Raw genomic sequence first — 20,655 nt, 5'->3', positions numbered from 1 at the left:
TGGAATTCAAAAATTGTTCACAGTGGGGTGATGGTATAGTATACAAATATTGACTGCTGTGAGGGGCATGGTTAAAACTATAGGCCCAAGGTGATCTCAAAACCATCTCGGGGCATAGTCATGGTTTTGAGATCACCATGGGCCTATAATTTAACCATGCCCCTAATAAAAAGCAGTCAATATTTGTTTTATATATACCAAATCTAAAGATTCTTGTCATCTGTTTGGTTAAAAGCATCGATTTTGAGAAAAGAGAAATTAATAGTTTCAATGCGAACGGCACAGATTACAATCTGCAATTTCCGCGTAATTATAGCGCGCGCAAATATCATTACGCGTGCGTAATATCATTTTACGCTGGGAACAACGCACACACAGAACTATGCCCGGGGAATAGTTACTTTTGCGGGCATAGTCAAAACTATGCCCGCTCTTTTAACCAATCAGATGGCGGGAATCTTTAGATGAGGTATATAAAGGTTAATACCTGCGCATTGGTTATTTGGAGGGCATGTGAAAAATCTAAACATTTTGCCTTTAGAACCAAAGAATATGGATATTCCGAGGTCCAAAGCAAAATGTTGAAACAGCCCATTTCACCCATTATTATGTTTTGATGAATCCAAGCGTGTGAAAATATTGGATCCAACACATAATAATGATAAAATTGGATGCTTTACGCCCAATATTTATTGGTCTCGCTATGAGTTTTTAAATATTGGACTCAATTACATCTCGTCCAATATTTTAAAACTCATAGCTCGACCAATAAATATGGGCTCAATCGATCCAATTTTATATCAAAGTCATCATCATGAGTTTTGATCCGAGACTCATTTTATCTATTATCGCTGTACACAATAGAGGAAGAAGTAGACATAAAATACAAGAGTATTGACTTCAATATAAAGGTTTTTATTCAAGTCTTTTTTCGTTTTATTGTTTTTCTTATAAGCAATTTAAGTATGGACAGAATCGCAGCATTTGATGTCAAGTTTGAGTGTTTTTTTTGGTAATTTTGGAAAGAAAATTATATACATGTAGAGGCACAATATGCAGAAAATTGCATCATATGTGTATTATACTAAAGACCCCCCAAATTAACCCAGCCTAATTACAACCTAAGAATTACTATTATATACAAATTATTTATTTACTTTTGAATGGCAAATTTTAATTTTAATCCCCCCCAATTTAATACGATGCTAATCTTCTGCATATTGTGCCTCTGATAATAAACAAAAATTAAAACCTGGTATTGAAATTTTGAGTGCGATTGGATGATAAAACATAACACTTACAAAGAAATGATCAGTATTTTTGTTGATATCTGTGTATAAACTAAATTATGCAGAATTTTAGTTGATAACCCTTTTTGCTGGTGTATCAACTAAAATATACAGTTGTTTAGTTCATACCTCTTTTTCAACTAAAATACTGAGGAAAACAAACAAACATACAGACAAAACTCATAAGAAACAAACCAAATCAAGAAGATTCTGCCCATACATAAATTAAATTAGTTTAAAACTGATCAATAAAAAAGAGCAAAAAAAATGCTTTAACTGCTGCATGACTGTTTATGAGTGCATGTTTACTTGGGCATGAGGTCATCGATGGACTCTTTCTTCTCCAAACGTTTCTCCATCTCCACCAGGAGGTTGACGCCATCAACTACACACTGAAGCTGCTCAACCTCAGAGCTACCGAGGCGGTCCAAGTTAGAGATGTCAAAAATGCCACCTTCTGAAGCTGTATCAACCCCACCTGCAATATAAACAATAGTGTCCAAATATGTCATCATGCACAAAATGACTCAGTATGATTTTACATCTGATAAAATTCTAAGCTGCACAATTTTTAAAAATTGGTTGATTCTGTAGATTTGTGTCCTAAACTATTTGTCAGCTATAGCCAAAATAATAAATTCTCGATCATGAGAGCCAACTTGAGTACGCACAGTTATTTATACCGAGCGTACTACTCAAAGAGAATGCGCTAAGACCGGCGCTTACAGCATAAACACAGCTTTTGAGAATTGACCAATCACACGGTCGTTGCTAGGCAAGGTCAAGGTTCGGTCATGCAGGTCGCGCTATCGTGTTATTCTATGACATAGACATATCAACCTAGACCTATGACTGCCCATCCCTGACCATGGCAGTAGGTGAAGCCTCGTATCCAAGGTGATTTTGGTCGGGTGGTCGGACGCGGAGAAATAAGCGTTCATGTCTGGAGAGAAAAACGCGCTCGTTTGCGTGATTGTTGCGCCATTATCGCTCGCGTCAAATGCAACATGTTCCATACACGCGAACAAATCTGCTTGCTTGCGTCCGGGTATGCGTCTTTGTCAAAGTCGTTGCTAAGCAGTGTCGGCTTCACTACGCGAACCAAAGTTCTAGGTCTAGGTACTTGTTTGTCTGGGCATCCTCTCATGATCAAGAATTTGTTATTTTAGCTATAGAGATTGATAGTGACATCACATAATGTTTTAGGTTGTGAAACCTGCGCCATTCTAGGAATCACAAAATAATGCACTTGCACTCTCACACACAGTGACTCATTAAGATGTCACCAATCTCGAGATGACAAGCAGTATGTGGATGAATGCCAAAAGAATTTACCTGCTCCACGTTTCTGCAATCGCATTTTTGCCAAGACGGTGTCAAACCGCTCGTCTGCGCTGATCAGTGGGATCTTGACATGAACACCGGCACGCATACCAGTGCCCAGGTTGGATGGGCAGGTCAAAACGTATCCAAGATGTTCGTTCCACATAATCTCATGTCCTTTTGACTTCAGCTGGCTCTCAAACTGTGAAAAAAGATATAATATTAAAATTTGAAAGAACTTACAACATACATGCATGTACACAAAATTAAATAGTGCAGTGTGCAGTTAGATATAATATACTTATTATGGGAGTCTTGCATTGGATTGGTATAGCTTAGTTTCTTCACTGGGAGAAGAGAGGCATCATAGCTTGAGTCATCCACTCAGTGGACACTTCAATGAGAGGGCATCATCAATTTTTTTTATTGGAACTTTTAAAATTTTCACTTCAGTAGTGGGGGCACAGACTACTACAGACTATTTGCAAAAAGCATGCATATTGATGAGGGCTGTGGATTGTTGGTGTCTAACAATTATGCCAGTGTTGGATGCCTTTGCTATATGTGACCCGGCAGCACAAATGAGCCGTAAATTCCCTAAATTGTATTCTGAGTTACGGTGTAAAATGTGTACGAAGGTCATATTCATCGGTAACTTAAGCTGGCCCGACATCCGTCTCATTTCGATAGTCAAAAACTAATCAATAATCCTATTGTTGAAGTGGGAAATAAGCTTCTACCTTAGATGGCTATAGAACTTTTAATAGCTCTGGTCTTTGTTTGCTTATATTGCTAAATCCTGTTCAAGTGGTGGGTTACCAGGCATTGTATTTTGTACCGGGGGTCACTCCCATTGTGGCCTGTACACCATCCGCGATAATGAAAACAGCGTAAAAGGGTCGTTTTTTCAGTGGGTAAGCCACGATCTGCCGTATCGCGTTTAGGGTGTCAAAAACATGAAAAATTGGAAAAAGGGTAGCAAAATTGCAATTTCTAAATCGCGAAATGAAATTTAGGTTATGAAATTTGATGTTAGGAATGAAATCCCTGTTTAGGGTGTCGTTTTAGCCAAGGGTTAAATCCTTGTTTAGGGTGCTTTTCAAAAGTTGATTATCGCGGATGGTGTACAGGCCACAATGGGAGTGACCCCGGGATTTTGTACAGGTATGCATAACCAACAATTAACAATGAGAGAACTTTCTTAAACCTCGTTGACTTGGGGATGATTTGAAATGACCGCCAATTATGACTGTTTGATATTTATTGCCAACAATGTGGAAAAAGAGACACATGTAAAAACGTAAAAAGCTATAATTTTGTTGAAGGAGCAAAGTTTAACAAGTTACCATAACCCCACTTCTGGATATCGTTTGAAGTCAAATCAGAGGATGATTTAAGCACTTCCCAGCAAGTCTTGCGGTTAGCACAGCTGTGTGAGTGAACATGACACCACTGCCGCCCACTGCATACACACGTGCATGGTTAAATTTGGATTTGGACAGATATATTTACAATTCTTAGTCAGTGGGAGTGGTCTAGTTCAGTGAGACACATTTTTGATTGGACACTGCAAGATTTCGGTGCCGTTTATCAGGCCGTAGACGACCCCACGTCATCATGCGTCTTGATAATGCTTTACACGCTTGTAGAGGTGCGTGTATGTATCGCGCAATATCGTGAACTAGTGCGGAATACTGCGCGCCGCTAGCAGTACGCGCAATAGAATACGTGAAAGTTGTAAACAAGTTTCGTTCATTTTATAATGAGGGAGTTTTTATGACGGTAACTTATTTTTTGCTTTAAAAAATTGTTTACAGTTATTAAAATAATATTTAACTGACTAAGAATGAGAATAAGCGATAGGAATTTTTATTTTGCCTATCCTCTACCTATGATAGGCGACAGGCAGGTCCAATATTTTTATCGTAGTGGATACGCTGCGCCGGCATCCACTACTCAAAATATTGGACCTGCCTGTCGCCTCATCACACGGTAGAGGATAGGCAAAATAAAATTCCTATCGCTTATTCTCTAATAAAATCACCTTCAAAAGGTTGGTCGATTTCACATTTTATGTTATCTACAGAAGATGTGAATTATCCTTCATGCATACATCACTTTAGATCTGAAATCGACCAAGTAATAATGACACACGGGCAATTCTAAAACAACATCTTTTGCACAGAGTTCAATGGGATTTGAAAAGTAAAGTGGCAGTTGAAACTCTAGTGATAACACTTTTACAGTGCATGATGGGGCTTCCTTAAATCATCCTCTGAAGTCAAATGATATACCATTTTTAAGTTTATGATGTTTATTTTTTAAACACGAAATAAAACAAAATTGACCGGGGGTTGGAATTTACGGCTCATTCGCCGTGGACGGTCACACATGTGATAGAGCATTTTGTGTTCATGCAAAAGACCATAAAAAATGTGGTATGTGGGTAGCAGTTTCAACAAACGGCCCTTATTAACAGGTGGGACTTTACCTGTTTGCGATTAGGCTAGAAGTCTGTGGGTGGGGGCCAGGGGGTCATGACACCTGCCTCCCTATAACAATTATGCTTACTGCATTTGAAAATGCAAAGTGGCATACCCACTGACTAGGGGAATCTGCCATGCAATTACCTCATTCAGTCCACGACACCATCTCTCAAACACATTTCTTATGTTGCCTCCTAATTCCATTGAGATGACACGGATGTGGTCTTCCTCATTGATCCAAACAAGGAAGTTCTTAGCCTCATTGTGCCTGGGGGAACAGAATCAAGCATACAAATGTTACTCTGTGGTGTACAAACTCTGGTCAAACTTCATCACCCAAAATGATATTATCGCATGAAAATATTCCATTTCCACTCTAAATCCCCAGCAGTAATCACTGAAGAGGAGAATTGAAAATATTGCATATATATAATTATGGACATTCAAACTGGGTGAAAAATCAGTAAGCATAAATAAAGTAGTAAAAAGTAACAACAACAACAACAACAACAACAACAACAACAACAACAACAACAACAACAACAACAACAACAACAACAACAACAACAACAACAACAACAACAACAACAAACTTAGCTCACCAGATACCACGACCATCAGGCCAATCACGAGCCATACCAGCACAGGTCAGCAGTGGAGACACAGGCTTGTCAAACAGAAAGTGGTCAGCAATGAGTTGGTCTTGTTGTTCGTCAGTCATTCCAGATAGTGGGTAGTACTGGCCTTTCAAATCTCCTTCAAGACTACCCAAGGCTGGGGATAAAGAATGATTGTATACAATTACTATAACAGCTAATTAAACAATTTGAACATTTCACTCACTGTGCACTATGATGAAGAATGAAGTGTTCAGATGCAAAAACCATTTTACCCAATTTGAGATGTTGGCATATGTAATGCCCAATGTATGGGTCAAAAATGTTTGGAAAATATTAAAAGCAAAAAAGATACAACTATAATTAAAGACAGAGATAAAAAGAATTTATCGCATCTGATGTCACTGTCAATTACGATCCTTGATTGGTTTACATATATATTAATAGCGCGTAAAAGGAAGACCGATCTATCTGGTGCTGATCGGAGAAAAGGAATAGCAACAAATGGCGAAAAATTTCGTACTTTTACAAGGCAAAAAGCAGCTTTTCTATAATTAAAGACCGAATTAAAAGACTAATTTGCCTCTGGCGTCATGACAAAGGCGCGCCGTGATTGGTTGCTGACCTGCGCAGTATGGCATTTTTGATCTGATTGACAGGACGTCATACGCAAACTAGTCTTTTTAATTCGGTCTTCAATTATAGGCATTGTCGACATGGTGCCTTCGGTTAAGAAAGTTTCCTACTATAAAGACCTAACTTTTGAGATGGTTTGCATGTTTCAAGGTGCAAAATTAACAATAGAGGCCGTCAGCGTGACGTCATAGGTCGCCATCTTGTGGGTACACGCTGCGATGGTTGTTCGATCTCCATGCGTGAACAGCACAATCATCGCGTTAATGCGTGGTAACAACTGTGTGGCAAGCTGCGACCTGCGCGTAGTATCAGATGCATGAACACGCGTATCATTTGTACCCACAAGATGGGGAAATCCGCATTCAGCAAGTCATCATCACGACACTTGTAAACAAGCCGTGCTTGAGTTTGATTGACAGATGACGTCAGACGCGATAAATTCTTCTTATCTCTACCTTTAATTATACTTTTGATCACAAAATCACTGAGCTGAAATGTGCAAACTTTGGCCAAAATTTGAATAAATTTTCAGTGAATGCCCCTATTTTTGGTAGCCCATTCAAAAAAAGTTCTGGCTTTTATGGAACCACCCGAACGACCCTTATCTATACTCCAGAAGGCACAAGTAGGCCTTAGGCCTCCATCATTGTCAAATTTTAGTGCCCCCTCCTCAGGTTTGTTCACTTCTAACTTCTAAACACATACTTTTTCCTTGCCTAAATGGAGATTTTTTGGGGTCAACCAGGAAAAGAAGAGAGTCCCTTTTCCTGAGATCTGCCCCTCCCCATGCCTCCTGCTATGGGGCCTGATGCGAATATTTTAGGCCATATGCTTTTGTTAAAACATTATTAGTTTTCTAGATCACACCAGAATGCATCTTACTATAAATAGGGAAATGTTGTATGTATGTATCTATCTATGTATCTATGTATCATGTATAAAGGCTCCGTCAGTTTCGATCCAAATGTCGCCAAATTCATACGGGAGATCGAGGAACCTACAGAGACGGTTATGCGAAACGGTTAAGAATTGGCCTCAAAATCAGTGAAAATGTGGTCCGTTGCTATACTAGGTAAACAAAAACAGGAGTCAGTTACTGCTAGCCCTGCGCGTCGCATGCGGGCGTATCTAATGCTCAAGCCGCTCGCGTAGCTCAGCGATACCACTGCTGGTAACGCAGCACTACGCCATGGCACGCGTGAACGACGCAGAGTCACGTAATGAATGATATTACGGGTGAACGACCGTAGCGTAATAAATACGGGAAAAAGATGTGTGTTAAAAAGTACAAACAACATGAAGAGGTAGGCCTACTATAAATAAAAAAAGAAAACAAAATGAGGACAAACAGGCTGTACGAGTATGTGGGTTATACTTAGTCACAAAATGAAACCGGGAATGAAATAGGCTAAAAGAAGGAAAGAAAAAACGCTTCAGGAAATGTAAGGGGAAAAGCTATAATAAGATCAGGAAGTTTAAATAAAAAAGCTATTAAACTGAGGACAGAATTAAATAAATAACATGAAAACAGGAAATCACACGCTATGCCGCAAATAAAAAAGAAGCTAAAAGGGAAATGTAAGAAAGGACAGATTTAGAAAATAACGGGAACGGGATTGAATAAATAAAAAAACATGGAAACGGAAAATCGCAAGCTTAGCAGCAGAATATCTTTTTTAATGGAACAAAATTGGCCCATGTAGAAAAAACTAAAAAGAAAGAAAGAAAGAAGTTAAAATGGAAACGTAGGCTTAAGGAGGGTCAGCTTCAGATAAAGAAAATTTACATTTTCAATGATTCTACCTGTTCAGTAATTCCTCCTGTTTTAGTGAACGCTCCAATTTACTCACCTAGCGGGGACCCTGCGCGTAGCGCGGGTGTCCCGCTAGTCAAATTAATTAGTCCAAAATAATCTAAAACTGTCAATTTTCCTGGGGGCTTTCCCACTGGGGCTCTGCCCTGGACCCCAACAGGGGCCTAGTCTTGAGCCCCCTGCCGATGTCTTTGGTATGTGGCACGCCCATGATTTTCTTGCAGTAATTTCATCAGATGAATAGAAGCTTACCTTCTGATACAATTTTCTCCACGGCGCGACGCTCTGCTCTGCAGCAGAATGGTGGTAAACAGAGTCCTCGGATGCTGCGCCCTGTCCTGACACGGGAGCTGAGCACATACTTAGAATCAAATTCACCTCCCTTCAGCTGAGATGGATCCAAGCAGGTCTTATGCGTGTCTAACAAATGAAAATAAATACATAGAATTTCACATGTGCAGAGGTCTATGCTAAAAAGGATACAATTATACATGTCATTTGAATTTCAATTATTTCATCATTCATTGAAACAGGCAAGGCTGTTTATTACTTACCAGTCTTTTTGAATCCTTGATGGCGGTCCTCAATGATGGGGTCAAACAGATCAGCAAATGTTTCATATGTCTCCTCATCTCCTGCGACAGCACCAACGGTCATGATGAAGGGATGACCTGATTTTTACAATAGGGATACATGTAGTAGGTTAGATTGGAGAAAACAAATCAAACAAATCCCAAAACTTAAACATAAAAGTATTCGATATTGAAGAACACCGCGCGCACTGTAAGGTAGAGTGAAGGAAATTTAAGTCTATGAAAGTCTCATTATGCAAGAAAAAGGAAGAAAAAATCACTGCTCAAAAATCTAAAGCTCTGTTAAATAGTGTACAGCTTCCATGCAGACAATCTCCGATGAGTGGCGACGACATAAACTTTCTTACAAAGTTCGGCACTCAAAATTGTGTTGCTTTCAATCTTAACAACATCATCGACTATTCTCCGACCGCAGGGTCATCTCAAAACGAGATTCCACCAGCAAAGTGCGTGTTGCGTGTGCCTGTCAAACGTGTGCTTTTTATTTGTCGCTCACGATTTGCAAAAACCTTCTGGTACGTTGTTAGAAAAGCGCAAGAAACTAAAATGCACTTTTGAGCGTAGAATCCAATGCATGTACGCAAATTGATTTGTATGGGTCCACAAGATGGCCAAAGGAAATTTTTTTATAAGAAACCAACCTGGATTGTCCACACCAGTCTGAATAGCCTGGTCAATAGTGTAGCCATTGGGAGTGTATTTGTCTCTGAGGTTTGCATAGATCTCAGGGGTGAGTGCTTTGGCCATGTGGTTGTTGTGTTTGCTCAGGTCTGGGAAGTCCTCCTTTGCATCAAACGTCTTCTGATTCACGTTGGCCATGACGTCAGTGGATCTTCCTATGCTGTGAGACAAAGATTTAATCAAGAAGTTGATGTTAAAATTGATGTCAGGGTCATGATCTTCAGAAAATTATGTTTTTGTTTTCTTGTCATTGCTATGAATATATGTAACTTACAAGATAAGACTTGTGCAGTTCTACGCCTACTTCAACCAACATACAGTTAGGCCTAGTCCCTAAATGAATTACATGGCAACACTCTCTTGGTCGGGCTGACGTCACACTAGGGAAAAAACCTTGTATTGTAAAACCAGTGTGCACAGTCTGCACACTGTGTATTTCCCCTTGGTTGAGGCTGGTTGCTTTGCACACGCTTGTGCAAAGGGGACAATGTACCTTGAAGTCAACTAAATGGGCACTTACCCGGAGCACACTGCACCCATAAAGAGCTTGCCTTGTTAGAATGATGGCATACAATGCAGCTGACTACCTGCAAAAGGACAGAAAAGAAGAGTGATTCAGTAAGCAAATCAGAAATCAGAACCTCACTTCAGTACTTTATTCACAAAAGTGCCAAAGTTCTCTGTTTTGTACTTTTGTGTGTGAAGATCTTTTGCACTTGCCGTCCGCCTGTCCTGATCATCGTGTAAAAGAACTAATGTTGGTATTTTTTATTTCTCGGGAAAAGTTTATAATTGTGCCAAGGGTTATGTCAAATGTGTGTGCATACTTTGCAGAAGCTGCAACCTTGGCGACCGGCTGCTTGTGACGACATTGCGCAGCAAAGTTGGTTAATTATTTTGTTCTCGAGTCATGATTTGTTACTCCTGTGTCACACAATGCTATACAGTTTGTTGAGGTGCCAATGAAAAGTGATCCTGATGATGACATGATTAAGCAAATCAGACCCACTGCCTGGCTACCAACTACCACTACAGTTTCTGCCAAAGAAGAGCAGCAGTTGTTTACATTTTGAGAGCGTGCACAGTGTAGTACGGAAGTGGGGTTCTGATTGGCTGATTCAAAAGTCTGACAATGATAACAACAGATGCAGTAATGCAACAATTTTAACAAGGAGCAGACATGTTCGCGTAGCCTACAGAACATGTTGCATTTGACGCAGGATTAATCACGCAAATGCGCACGGCAGACATGTATGCGATATTTGTCCGCACCTATAAGGCCCTTCGCACTTGATTATTAGTTTCCTGTTAAAGATTTTGAAAAAGGACGAGCTAACTTTTAATTATTAGTTATTAATTATCTTTTATTTTCTTTATTTAGTTTTAACTATTACAAGCAACTATTGACTCGTTTTGACTAGAGCGGGCATTTAATTATTTCACAGCAATATTTGATTTTATAAATAAGTGAAAGTGGAGTTGTACTCTTTGTTCATTCATCATTATTGTTGATATTATTAAAGTCAGAAAATGGCAAGTAGAAGTAGTTGAAAGTTATTTTAAAGGAGAAAATTAGAAATAAAAATAAAATAATTAATTATTTTGAGATTTTCAATTTTGGAAACAGGAAACTAATAATCAAGTACGAAGGGCCTAATCAAATTAAGTATTTCTTGGCCAAACTGGAAGACTGTGAACGCTAGTGGCTCTGCGATAAACACATGGGAATAATATATATAGCACGGTACAGAAGAAAGTATAGACGCGCCTTACACTGCGTGCACGCTTAGTACACTACATGGACGCAACGCGCATGTTCCAGTTTGGCCAAGAAATATTTAATTTGATTATAGTAACCCTGTCAATCCGTCAAAATCACCTTGGATATGTGGCTTCACCTCCCGCTGTGGTAAGGTATGGGCACTCATTGGTCTTGGTGGTATGTCTATGATCATGATCATGTGTATGCCATGCCCTATGCATGGTCATGTCTCATCATGATGTTTTGAAGGAAATTAGCCTAGCGTAAGTTAAATCTACCTCCAGTCACTGGCACACACTGGCTTCAGGCGGTGATGGAAGCGATATCGCCAATTTTGAGGTCGCCATTGGATTAACACATAAACATGAAATCTTCACAAACAATTCTGAATTTGTTATGTGGTGTCAAAGCAAAATTATCTTACTCTAAAACCGTTGGGGTTCTACAAAGTACCCCACTGCATTGTGACTGCAAGTATGGTAATTTTCCATTTGTAATTGCTAACTGTGTATTTTGAACGGGGCTGTCAGCCCTGTATCTTCGCCAGCCTCGTACGTCACGTGTTGCGCTTCCTATGCCGCCTGCTGGCTTTGAAGTTCAGGGTGTACTGTGTTGGCTTACTATGATCAGCTCTTAATAGGCGGGAATTATTCGGTTTTTGTTACTGCGTGAGTCAATAAAGTTCCTTCAAACAACTTACGCGCGCGTAAATTCACAAAAGCATGCATCAGTCACGCAAAACGCAGTTCGCGTAGGTGCTGCGCCTATAGCCAAAATATTAAATTCTCGATCATGAGAGCCAACTTGGGTACGCACAGTTATTTGCGCCGAGCGTACTACACGCAAATACCGCGCTTACGGGCGCAAACACAGCTTTTGAGAATTGACCAATCACACGATCGTTGCTAGGCAAGGTCAAGATTCGGTCAACGGTCATGCAGGTCGCGCGATCGTGTTATTCTATGAAAAGTACGCTGACACAGAAGGTACATCCTCTCATGATCGAGAAATTGTTATTTTGGCTATAGCTGTGTGTATTCCATTCTGTTATCCATCCACGATGTTATGGGTCCTGCCTATTATGAGCTGATCAGAGTATAGCGTTGTTCCTTGCTATGCTTGCGTTGCGCACATACATACATCATGTACATACAAGTTTGGTAGTGACGTCAATGCTTTTTCGCGGTTGCGCCGTAAGCGTGACAACAAACTGCCTCTGTATGTGTGCGTGTTCACTCAGCGCGTTTAACTTTATGCGCGCGATTCGATACTGTGACGAGCAAAATATGCAAATAAGTCACTAAGTATAACCAAATAATATGTAGCGTACTACTATACTAAGCATGTGCGCAATGTAAGGCGCGTGCATGCTTTTTTCTGTATCGCTACCGTACCGCAATATATATGCGTGTGTGTTTATCGCGGAGCCACTACACTAGCATGACTATAGCAAAAATAATAAATTCTCGATCATGAGAGCCTATTGGGTACGCACAGTGATTTGCGCTGAGCGTACTACGCAAAGACATAAGTACAGCTTGTCTGTACGCAGTGCGACAATACTCATACATATGAGGGAGGCACTTATAAGGAAGAAGAAGACTGGCGCTTACGGCGCAAACACAGCTTTTGAGAATTGACCAATCACACGGTCGTTGCTAGGGCTAGGCAAGGTCAAGTCATGCAAGTCGCGAGATCGTGTTATTCTATGTCTATGAAAAGTACGCTGACGCAGAAGGTACATCCTCTCATGATCGAGAATTTGTTATTTTGGCTATAGCGTTCCAGTTTGGCCAAGAAATACTTTTACCTGCATGCCTGTAACTCATGGATGAACTATTATGCTTCTACCTAGAAGAAGTACAAACCAAATATGTGCCATCGGGGGTCGATGCTTTGCGTCACACGCACTGTGTGTTAGAAAACGCGACAAATAAAGAGCATGGCCATGGTGCGCTCGGCAAGTACAAATTGCGCAGCAGTTGGCGCCATGAAAAGATGCATTTACACACGCATTTGCGCTAAAATAATTGCACTGCTTTGATCATGCAAAAGAAAAACCTTGCAAATCAAGCAAAAGTAGATAATAAAAAGTCTTAATACCAAGTCCAAGCGCGAGAGCATCTTGTAAAAAAAAGCACACAAAAAACAGGATCGGCCACTATTTAATTTTACTAGGCCAAGCCTAGGCTAGGGGCTAGGCTAGGTAGGCAAATTTTGCAAGCCAAGGTTTTAAAAGTGTGCAATGACATGTCAAGTATAGTGGCCTTAATTGTCTTTGAATCATGTGGCTATTATAATTATATATTTTAACAAGTGCATTCATGAGTGTCCTGGACCCCATCTGATGACAATGTCTGTGTCAATGACATCATACAATTACATGGTATCATGGTATGACAAGCAGTTTCTCTGACTGATTCTGTCTGACCACGACCACGTGCTTCCAGTCCAGGCATGCATCGCCATCATGTCAAATTCCATGGGCCTACTATTTTAATCGTATCCATTTAAAAACATAATTTTACAATGCAATTTCATTTCTTACCGAAGGAAATGCGCCGTGGAGAAAATACTGCTGGTCTCTGTGCCTTCTGAAATCCAACTGAAGTGAATTTAAGAAATCACCAAGGACACGTAAACAAAGGAATCTTCTCCCTTGTTCTGATTTGTGCGACGGATTCCGATTGGTCAATTTTGGACGCAGCTGTATTTGGTCGTTCACTGATTGGTCAATCAATGCATTGCGCGACGCCTAGATCGCTGGCGCCAGCGCGTACCGCACAACATGACTCATAACAAAAGGGGGCGCGCTATCAGACTCCACGATATCAGACAGTGCAAGTCACGATTGATTAATAAACTATTTGCCGTGTTGAAATGAATTATTATTATTTCCAATCTAGAGCTATCTAGGCTATAAATGGCACCATTTCCGCCGTTATTGCTCGGCTAAATCCAACCAGGCCGCAATTGATCTGATTATTATCAATGTGTTCAGTTCTCGGGCCCTTGCAGATCAAACTACAGTAGAAATTTCAATTAAAACATCTCGGACACAGCCTGACATAAAGCTACATAACGTGACAATATAGGCCTCATTCTCTAGGATTGGTCCATGTTTCTGATGCTATGTGACTTTTGATGAAGTAGCTAACTGCTGATATTGGCATTGATGAAGTAGCTACGGTATCTTCTGCTAATATTGGCATTGATCAAGTACCGGTAGCTATCTACTGCTGATATTGGCATTGATAAAGTAGCTATCTACTGCTGATATTGGCATTGATCAAGTAGCTATCTACTGCTGATAAAGAAGCTATATCTACCGCTGATATTGGCATTGATGAAGTAGGCCTACTTAACTTCTGATATTGGTAGTAATGACGTAACTGTATTCTGCTGATATTGGCATTAGGCCCTAGCTAACTGCTGTAGGCCTATATCTACTGCTGAAATTGATTGACATTGACGTAGCTATCATGCTGATATAGGCATCGATGAAATAGCTATCTATAGGCTACTACTGATATTGGCATTGATGAAGTAACTATCTTCGGATATTGGCATCGATGAAGTAGGTAAGTGCTGATAATATTGGCCAAGTACCGTAGGCCTAGCTATCTACTGCTGATATTGGCATTGATAAAGTAGCTATATCTACTGCTGAAATTGATTGACATTGACGTAGCTATCATGCTGATATAGGCAATGATGAAATAACTATCTATACTGCTGATATTGGCATTGATGAAGTAACTATCTATTATACTTCGGATATTGGCATCGATGAAATAGGTAAGTGCTGATAATATTGGCATTGATCAAGTACCGTAGGCCTAGCTATCTACTGCTGATATTGACAGTGATGAAGTAGCTATCTACTGCTGATTGGCATTGATCAAGTAGCTATCTACTGCTGATATTGGCATTGATAAAGTAGCTATCTACTGCTGATATTGGCATTGATCAAGTAGCTATCTACTGCTGATATTGGCATTGATCAAGTAGCTATATCTACTGCTGATATTGGCATTGATAAAGTAGCTATCTACTGCTGATATTGGCATTGCTCAAGTAGCTATAATACTGCCGATATTGGCATTGATCAAGTATCTATCTACTGCTGATATTGGCATTGAACAAGTAGCTATCTACTGCTGACATTGGCATTGATCAAGTAGCTATCTACTGCTGATATTGGCATTGATCTTTGCATTGACATTGGTGAAGTAGCTAACTGCTGATATCGGTGTCTACTGCTGATATTAGCATTGATAACGTAACTATCCACTACTGATACTGGCATTGATCAAGTAGCTGGGTGATTCTCTGAAAAGGGGAACTTTTAAGTCCCGTGACTTTCGGCGTTCATAAAAGTTTTAAAAGCGGATTTTTTTTTTCTTTTTTGGCTTAGTCATGGACTTTTGTAGGGGGGAAGGTGGGGCATAACGGACCCCCGGGGCAAAACGGACCCAACGGAAAAATAGGCCTTGGCAATACTGCCGTCTATGCAAATTATATTGAGGAACACAAGTATGGCCACACAGATTTACAACAAAAATTTGATCTGAAACAATCTACTGACATCCGAGCAAGATCGAGTCAAAAAATTACAACCTGTCTGACGTAAGATATGTAGATGTTTAATGCGCGGAAATTTTACTTCATTAATATCGGATTCCCAAATAATTGTGTATTATTGTAAACACTAAGGTACTAGCTTTGAGCTGTATGAACTGCATGGCCTATATGCTACAATGTATTATGCATGCGACCTATTCCTAAAAAATCAGGTATGGGGTAAAACGGAACCCTTAGTGTTGGGCATAACGGAACAGGGTTCCGTTTTGCCCCGGGCGTTTTGCCCCACAGATGGGTTCCGTTTTGCCCCAATTGGACATAATACGTATTCACTCAAGGAAATGTAGGCGTTATCTATAGGCCCTACACGAGCATGGTAAACACTTCGCTGAAACATAGGCATATTAAACTAGGCCTACAGATAGAATTAATGATTAAAAGTTAACTTACTCCACAGAGATGGGTAGGCCTACTTAATATTTCTTTCTAATCAAATATTGGTCATACATATTATAGGCCTACTAGGTCTATAAGAAGTTAACCACTCACTCCACAGAGATGGTAGGCCCACTTAATATTGTAACTGAATATAGGCCTACATATAACTAGGCCTAGGGCCTACCGATGGAACTACTGATATAAGTTTACACCCAGGGTGCCGTTTTGCCCCATAGGGGTTCCGTTTTGCCCCGATAGTGGGGCAAAACGGATTTATTTTTTTGAAAATATTTCTTCATTTTTTATAAAAATTGTAAGATTCAAGTTATATTGGTTAATGGTATATTAAAGGTAAATACAAACTTCAACTGAACATATACTTTTTACAGTCATATTACTTATGGTGACGTCACAGAGCATCCTCGAAGTTAAGTGTTCCGTTATGCCCCACCTTCCCCCTATGTATAAAAATAGTTAAGAACATCCAAGTGGGGAAAAATTTATTTCTTGGAGTCAAAAAATTCTTCAATATCTGACGACCCCCCTGAAAACCCCATGTCCCGATGTCACGCACCGAATTTTAGTGATTTTGTAGTATTTTTGTGAGCATGTGTGGGAAGTAAAAAACATCAACCCGGAATAGGTGCACATTGGCACTCTTTTCCTGCCAATTTTGAGGGTATCTTCAAGTATACACGCGCGTACCTTTATTCAACATCATCTCCAAACGTTTCTGATCAATTTGATATAAGTCTTATTGTTGAATTTTTCCGGAAAATAATGATGGTTGAATATGTCCCACAAGCTGTTGTGGTGATATGTAACACGTGGGTAAGCTTAACCCTGCTATTAATCGTAAGCAATGTCTGAACTCTGAACCATCATCTCCGCTACATCAGTTGGCGTCACAATTTGCCGTTGCGGAGATGATTCTCTATAGGAATTCGTGTAGAAATATCATCTCCGTCACATCACCATCATCGCCATCACATCACTGGATCTTGAGATACAGCGAAGTCCAGTTTAGTTTATCAGAAAATGCTTACCAATTCTAAACCTTCTCATCTGTATGAATTTCATTTTCAAGTAGTGTGAAAACATTACTGAAATCAAATGTCTGTGACGGAGATGATTCTCTATAGGAATTTGTGTAGAAATATCATCTCCGTCACATCACTATCATCTCCATCACAGCATTGTCATCTCCATCACAATTGTTGTTGACCTTTATTTGACCTTTGACCCAGACAACATGGAATTTACTATTTGGAAATGTAATTGATATTGTGTGTGTTTACTATGTCAATAGAAATTGATTTAGTTATTTCAAGCAAAATTATGAATATACTTAAGTTTGTATAAAAAAAATACTAACAGACATGACATTTTCCGTACAGCCTGCTTCTCATTGTCCCAACTAAACGACTAAAGTACAAAATCATATTTTTTTTAAATGAAAAAAGCAAACATGAATCAAGCAACTTACAAGTTATCCATAAAACTCATAATTAAGAGTTTTAACAATTTTTGTCCTTTTTCCTTTTTGGCCTAAATGTGACGGAGATGATGCTCACCTGGCACAACCTGCAGATTACGCCCTCTATAATATAGAGGGCGCCCTAAAGATGGCGCCAAATATTGTTTTCATGCACTAGAGACTTACATCCTTACAGATATGTAAAGGAAACATTTTTATAATCATTTTCAAATTCATATTTGCCTATCTTCCAATAGTACACCTTTTCAGAGAAATACCCAGCTATCTACTGCTGATATTTGTATTGATGAAGTAGCTATCTACTGCTGATAAAGAAGCTATCTACTGCTGATATTGGCATTGATCTTTGCATTGGCATTGGTGAAGTAGCTAACTGCTGATATCGGTATTGATGAAGTACTTGTCTACTGCTGATACTAGTATTGATGAAGTAGCTATCTACTACTGATATTGGCATTGATCAAGTAGCTATCTACTGCTGATATTGGTATTGATGAAGTAATTGTCTACTGCTGATATTAGCATTAATCAAGTAGCTATCTACTGCTGATATTTGTATTGAAGAAGTAGCTATCCACTGCTGATATTGGCATTGATCAAGTAGCTATCTACTGTTGATATTGGAGTTGATCAAGTAGCTATCTATTGCTGATAGTTTGTATTGATGTAGTAGTTAACTGCACATAATTATTGGCATTGATGAAATAGCTTTCTACTGCTGATATTAGCATTAATGAAGTAACTATCTACTGCTGATATTGGCATTGATGAAGTAGTTCTCAATGTTAATATTATTTTGTATTGATAAAGTAGTTAACTGCTGATATTGGCATTAATGAAGTAGCGGTCTACTGCTGATATTAGCATTAATCAAGTAGCTATCCTTTGCTGATATTGGCATTGATCAAGTAGCTATCTACTGCTGATATTGGCATTGATAAAGTAGCTATCTACTGCTGAAATTGATTGACATTGACGTAGCTATCATGCTGATATAGGCAATGATGAAATAACTATCTATAATACTGCTGATATTGGCATTGATGCAGTAACTATCTACTTCGGATATTGGCATCGATGAAGTAGGTAAGTGCTGATAATATTGGCATTGATCAAGTACCGTGGCCTAGCTATCTACTGCTGATATTGACATTGATGAAGTAGCTATCTACTGCTGATTGGCATTGATCAAGTAGCTATCTACTGCTGATATTGGCATTGATAAAGTAGCTATCTACTGCTGATATTGGCATTGATCAAGTAGCTATCTACTGCTGATATTGGCATTGATCAAGTAGCTATATCTACTGCTGATATTGGCATTGATAAAGTAGCTATCTACTGCTGATATTGGCATTGATCAAGTAGCTATCTACTGCTGATATTGGCATTGATCTTTGCATTGGCATTGGTGAAGTAGCTAACTGCTGATATCGGTATTGATGAAGTACCTGTCTACTGCTGATACTAGTATTGATGAAGTAGCTATCTACTACTGATATTGGCATTGATCAAGTAGCTATCTACTGCTGATATTGGTATTGATGAAATAATTGTCTACTGCTGATATTAGCATTAATCAAGTAGCTATCTACTGCTGATATTTGTATTGAAGAAGTAGCTATCCACTGCTGATATTGGCATTGATCAAGTAGCTATCTACTGTTGATATTGGAGTTGATCAAGTAGCTATATATTGCTGATAGTTTGTATTGATGTAGTAGTTAACTGCACATAATTATTGGCATTGATGAAATAGCTTTCTACTGCTGATATTAGCATTAATGAAGTAACTATCTACTGCTGATATTGGCATTGATGAAGTAGTTCTCAATGTTAATATTATTTTGTATTGATAAAGTAGTTAACTGCTGATATTGGCATTGATGAAGTAGCTGTCTACTGCTGATATTAGCATTAATCAAGTAGCTATCCTTTGCTGATATTGGCATTGATCAAGTAGCTATCTACTGCTGATATTTGCATTGATAAAGTAGCTATCTACTGCTGAAATTGATTGACATTGACGTAGCTATCATGCTGATATAGGCAATGATGAAATAACTATCTATAATACTGCTGATATTGGCATTGATGAAGTAACTATCTACTTCGGATATTGGCATCGATGAAGTAGGTAAGTGCTGATAATATTGGCATTGATCAAGTACCGTAGGCCTAGCTATCTACTGCTGATATTGGCATTGATCAAGTAGCTATCTACTGCTGATATTGGCATTGATAAAGTAGCTATCTACTGCTGATATTGGCATTGATCAAGTAGCTATCGACTGCTGATATTGGCATTGATCAAGTATCTATCTACTACTGATATTGGCATTGATCAAGTAGCTATCTACTGCTGATATTGGCATTGATAAAGTAGCTATCTACTGCTGATATTGGCATTGATCAAGTAGCTATAATACTGCTGATATTGGCATTGATAAAGTAGCTATCTACTGCTGATATTGGCATTGATCAAGTAGCTATAATACTGCTGATATTGGCATTGATCAAGTATCTATCTACTGCTGATATTGGCATTGAACAAGTAGCTATCTACTGCTGACATTGGCATTGATCAAGTCGCTATCTACTGCTGATATTGGCATTGACCAAGTAGATATCTACTGCTGATATTAGCATTGATGAAGTAACTGTCTACTGCTGATATTGGCATTGATCTTTGCATTGACATTGGTGAAGTAGCTAACTGCTGATATCGGTGTCTACTGCTGACATTAGCATTGATAACGTAACTATCCACTACTGATATTGGCATTGATCAAGTAGCTATCTACTGCTGATATTTGTATTGATGAAGTAGCTATCTACTGCTGATAAAGAAGCTACCTACTGCTGATATTGGCATTGATCTTTGCATTGGCATTGGTGAAGTAGCTAACTGCTGATATCGGTATTGATGAAGTAC

At 39.2% G+C, this 20,655-nt stretch overlaps 1 protein-coding gene across 2 annotated transcripts; it reads right to left on the bottom strand.

The window, feature by feature from the left end:
- Window positions 1-1,440: 1,440 nt before the first annotated feature.
- On the bottom strand, window positions 1,441-13,908 carry LOC140152455 (creatine kinase, testis isozyme-like). Of its 2 annotated transcripts, XM_072174772.1 has the most exons (9): window positions 13,749-13,906; window positions 9,959-10,025; window positions 9,399-9,598; window positions 8,719-8,835; window positions 8,417-8,584; window positions 5,701-5,872; window positions 5,243-5,366; window positions 2,625-2,814; window positions 1,441-1,767 (listed from the first exon to the last, which is right to left on the bottom strand). In XM_072174772.1, exons 2-9 carry the CDS (start codon window positions 9,976-9,978, stop codon window positions 1,595-1,597), a joined length of 1,164 nt encoding a protein of 387 aa, XP_072030873.1. In that variant the 5' UTR covers window positions 9,979-10,025; window positions 13,749-13,906; the 3' UTR covers window positions 1,441-1,594. The 2 variants fall into 2 exon arrangements, with proteins under 2 accessions (XP_072030873.1, XP_072030874.1); XM_072174773.1 differs by lacking the exon at window positions 9,959-10,025 and having other exon boundaries at window positions 13,749-13,908.
- Window positions 13,909-20,655: the final 6,747 nt, after the last annotated feature.

This window comes from Amphiura filiformis, chromosome 5, assembly GCF_039555335.1.
Source record: "Amphiura filiformis chromosome 5, Afil_fr2py, whole genome shotgun sequence".
Lineage (NCBI taxonomy): Eukaryota > Metazoa > Echinodermata > Ophiuroidea > Amphilepidida > Amphiuridae > Amphiura > Amphiura filiformis.
The sequence above is the reverse complement of the archived record's forward strand: the minus strand, read 5'-3'. Positions and strand labels throughout refer to the sequence as shown.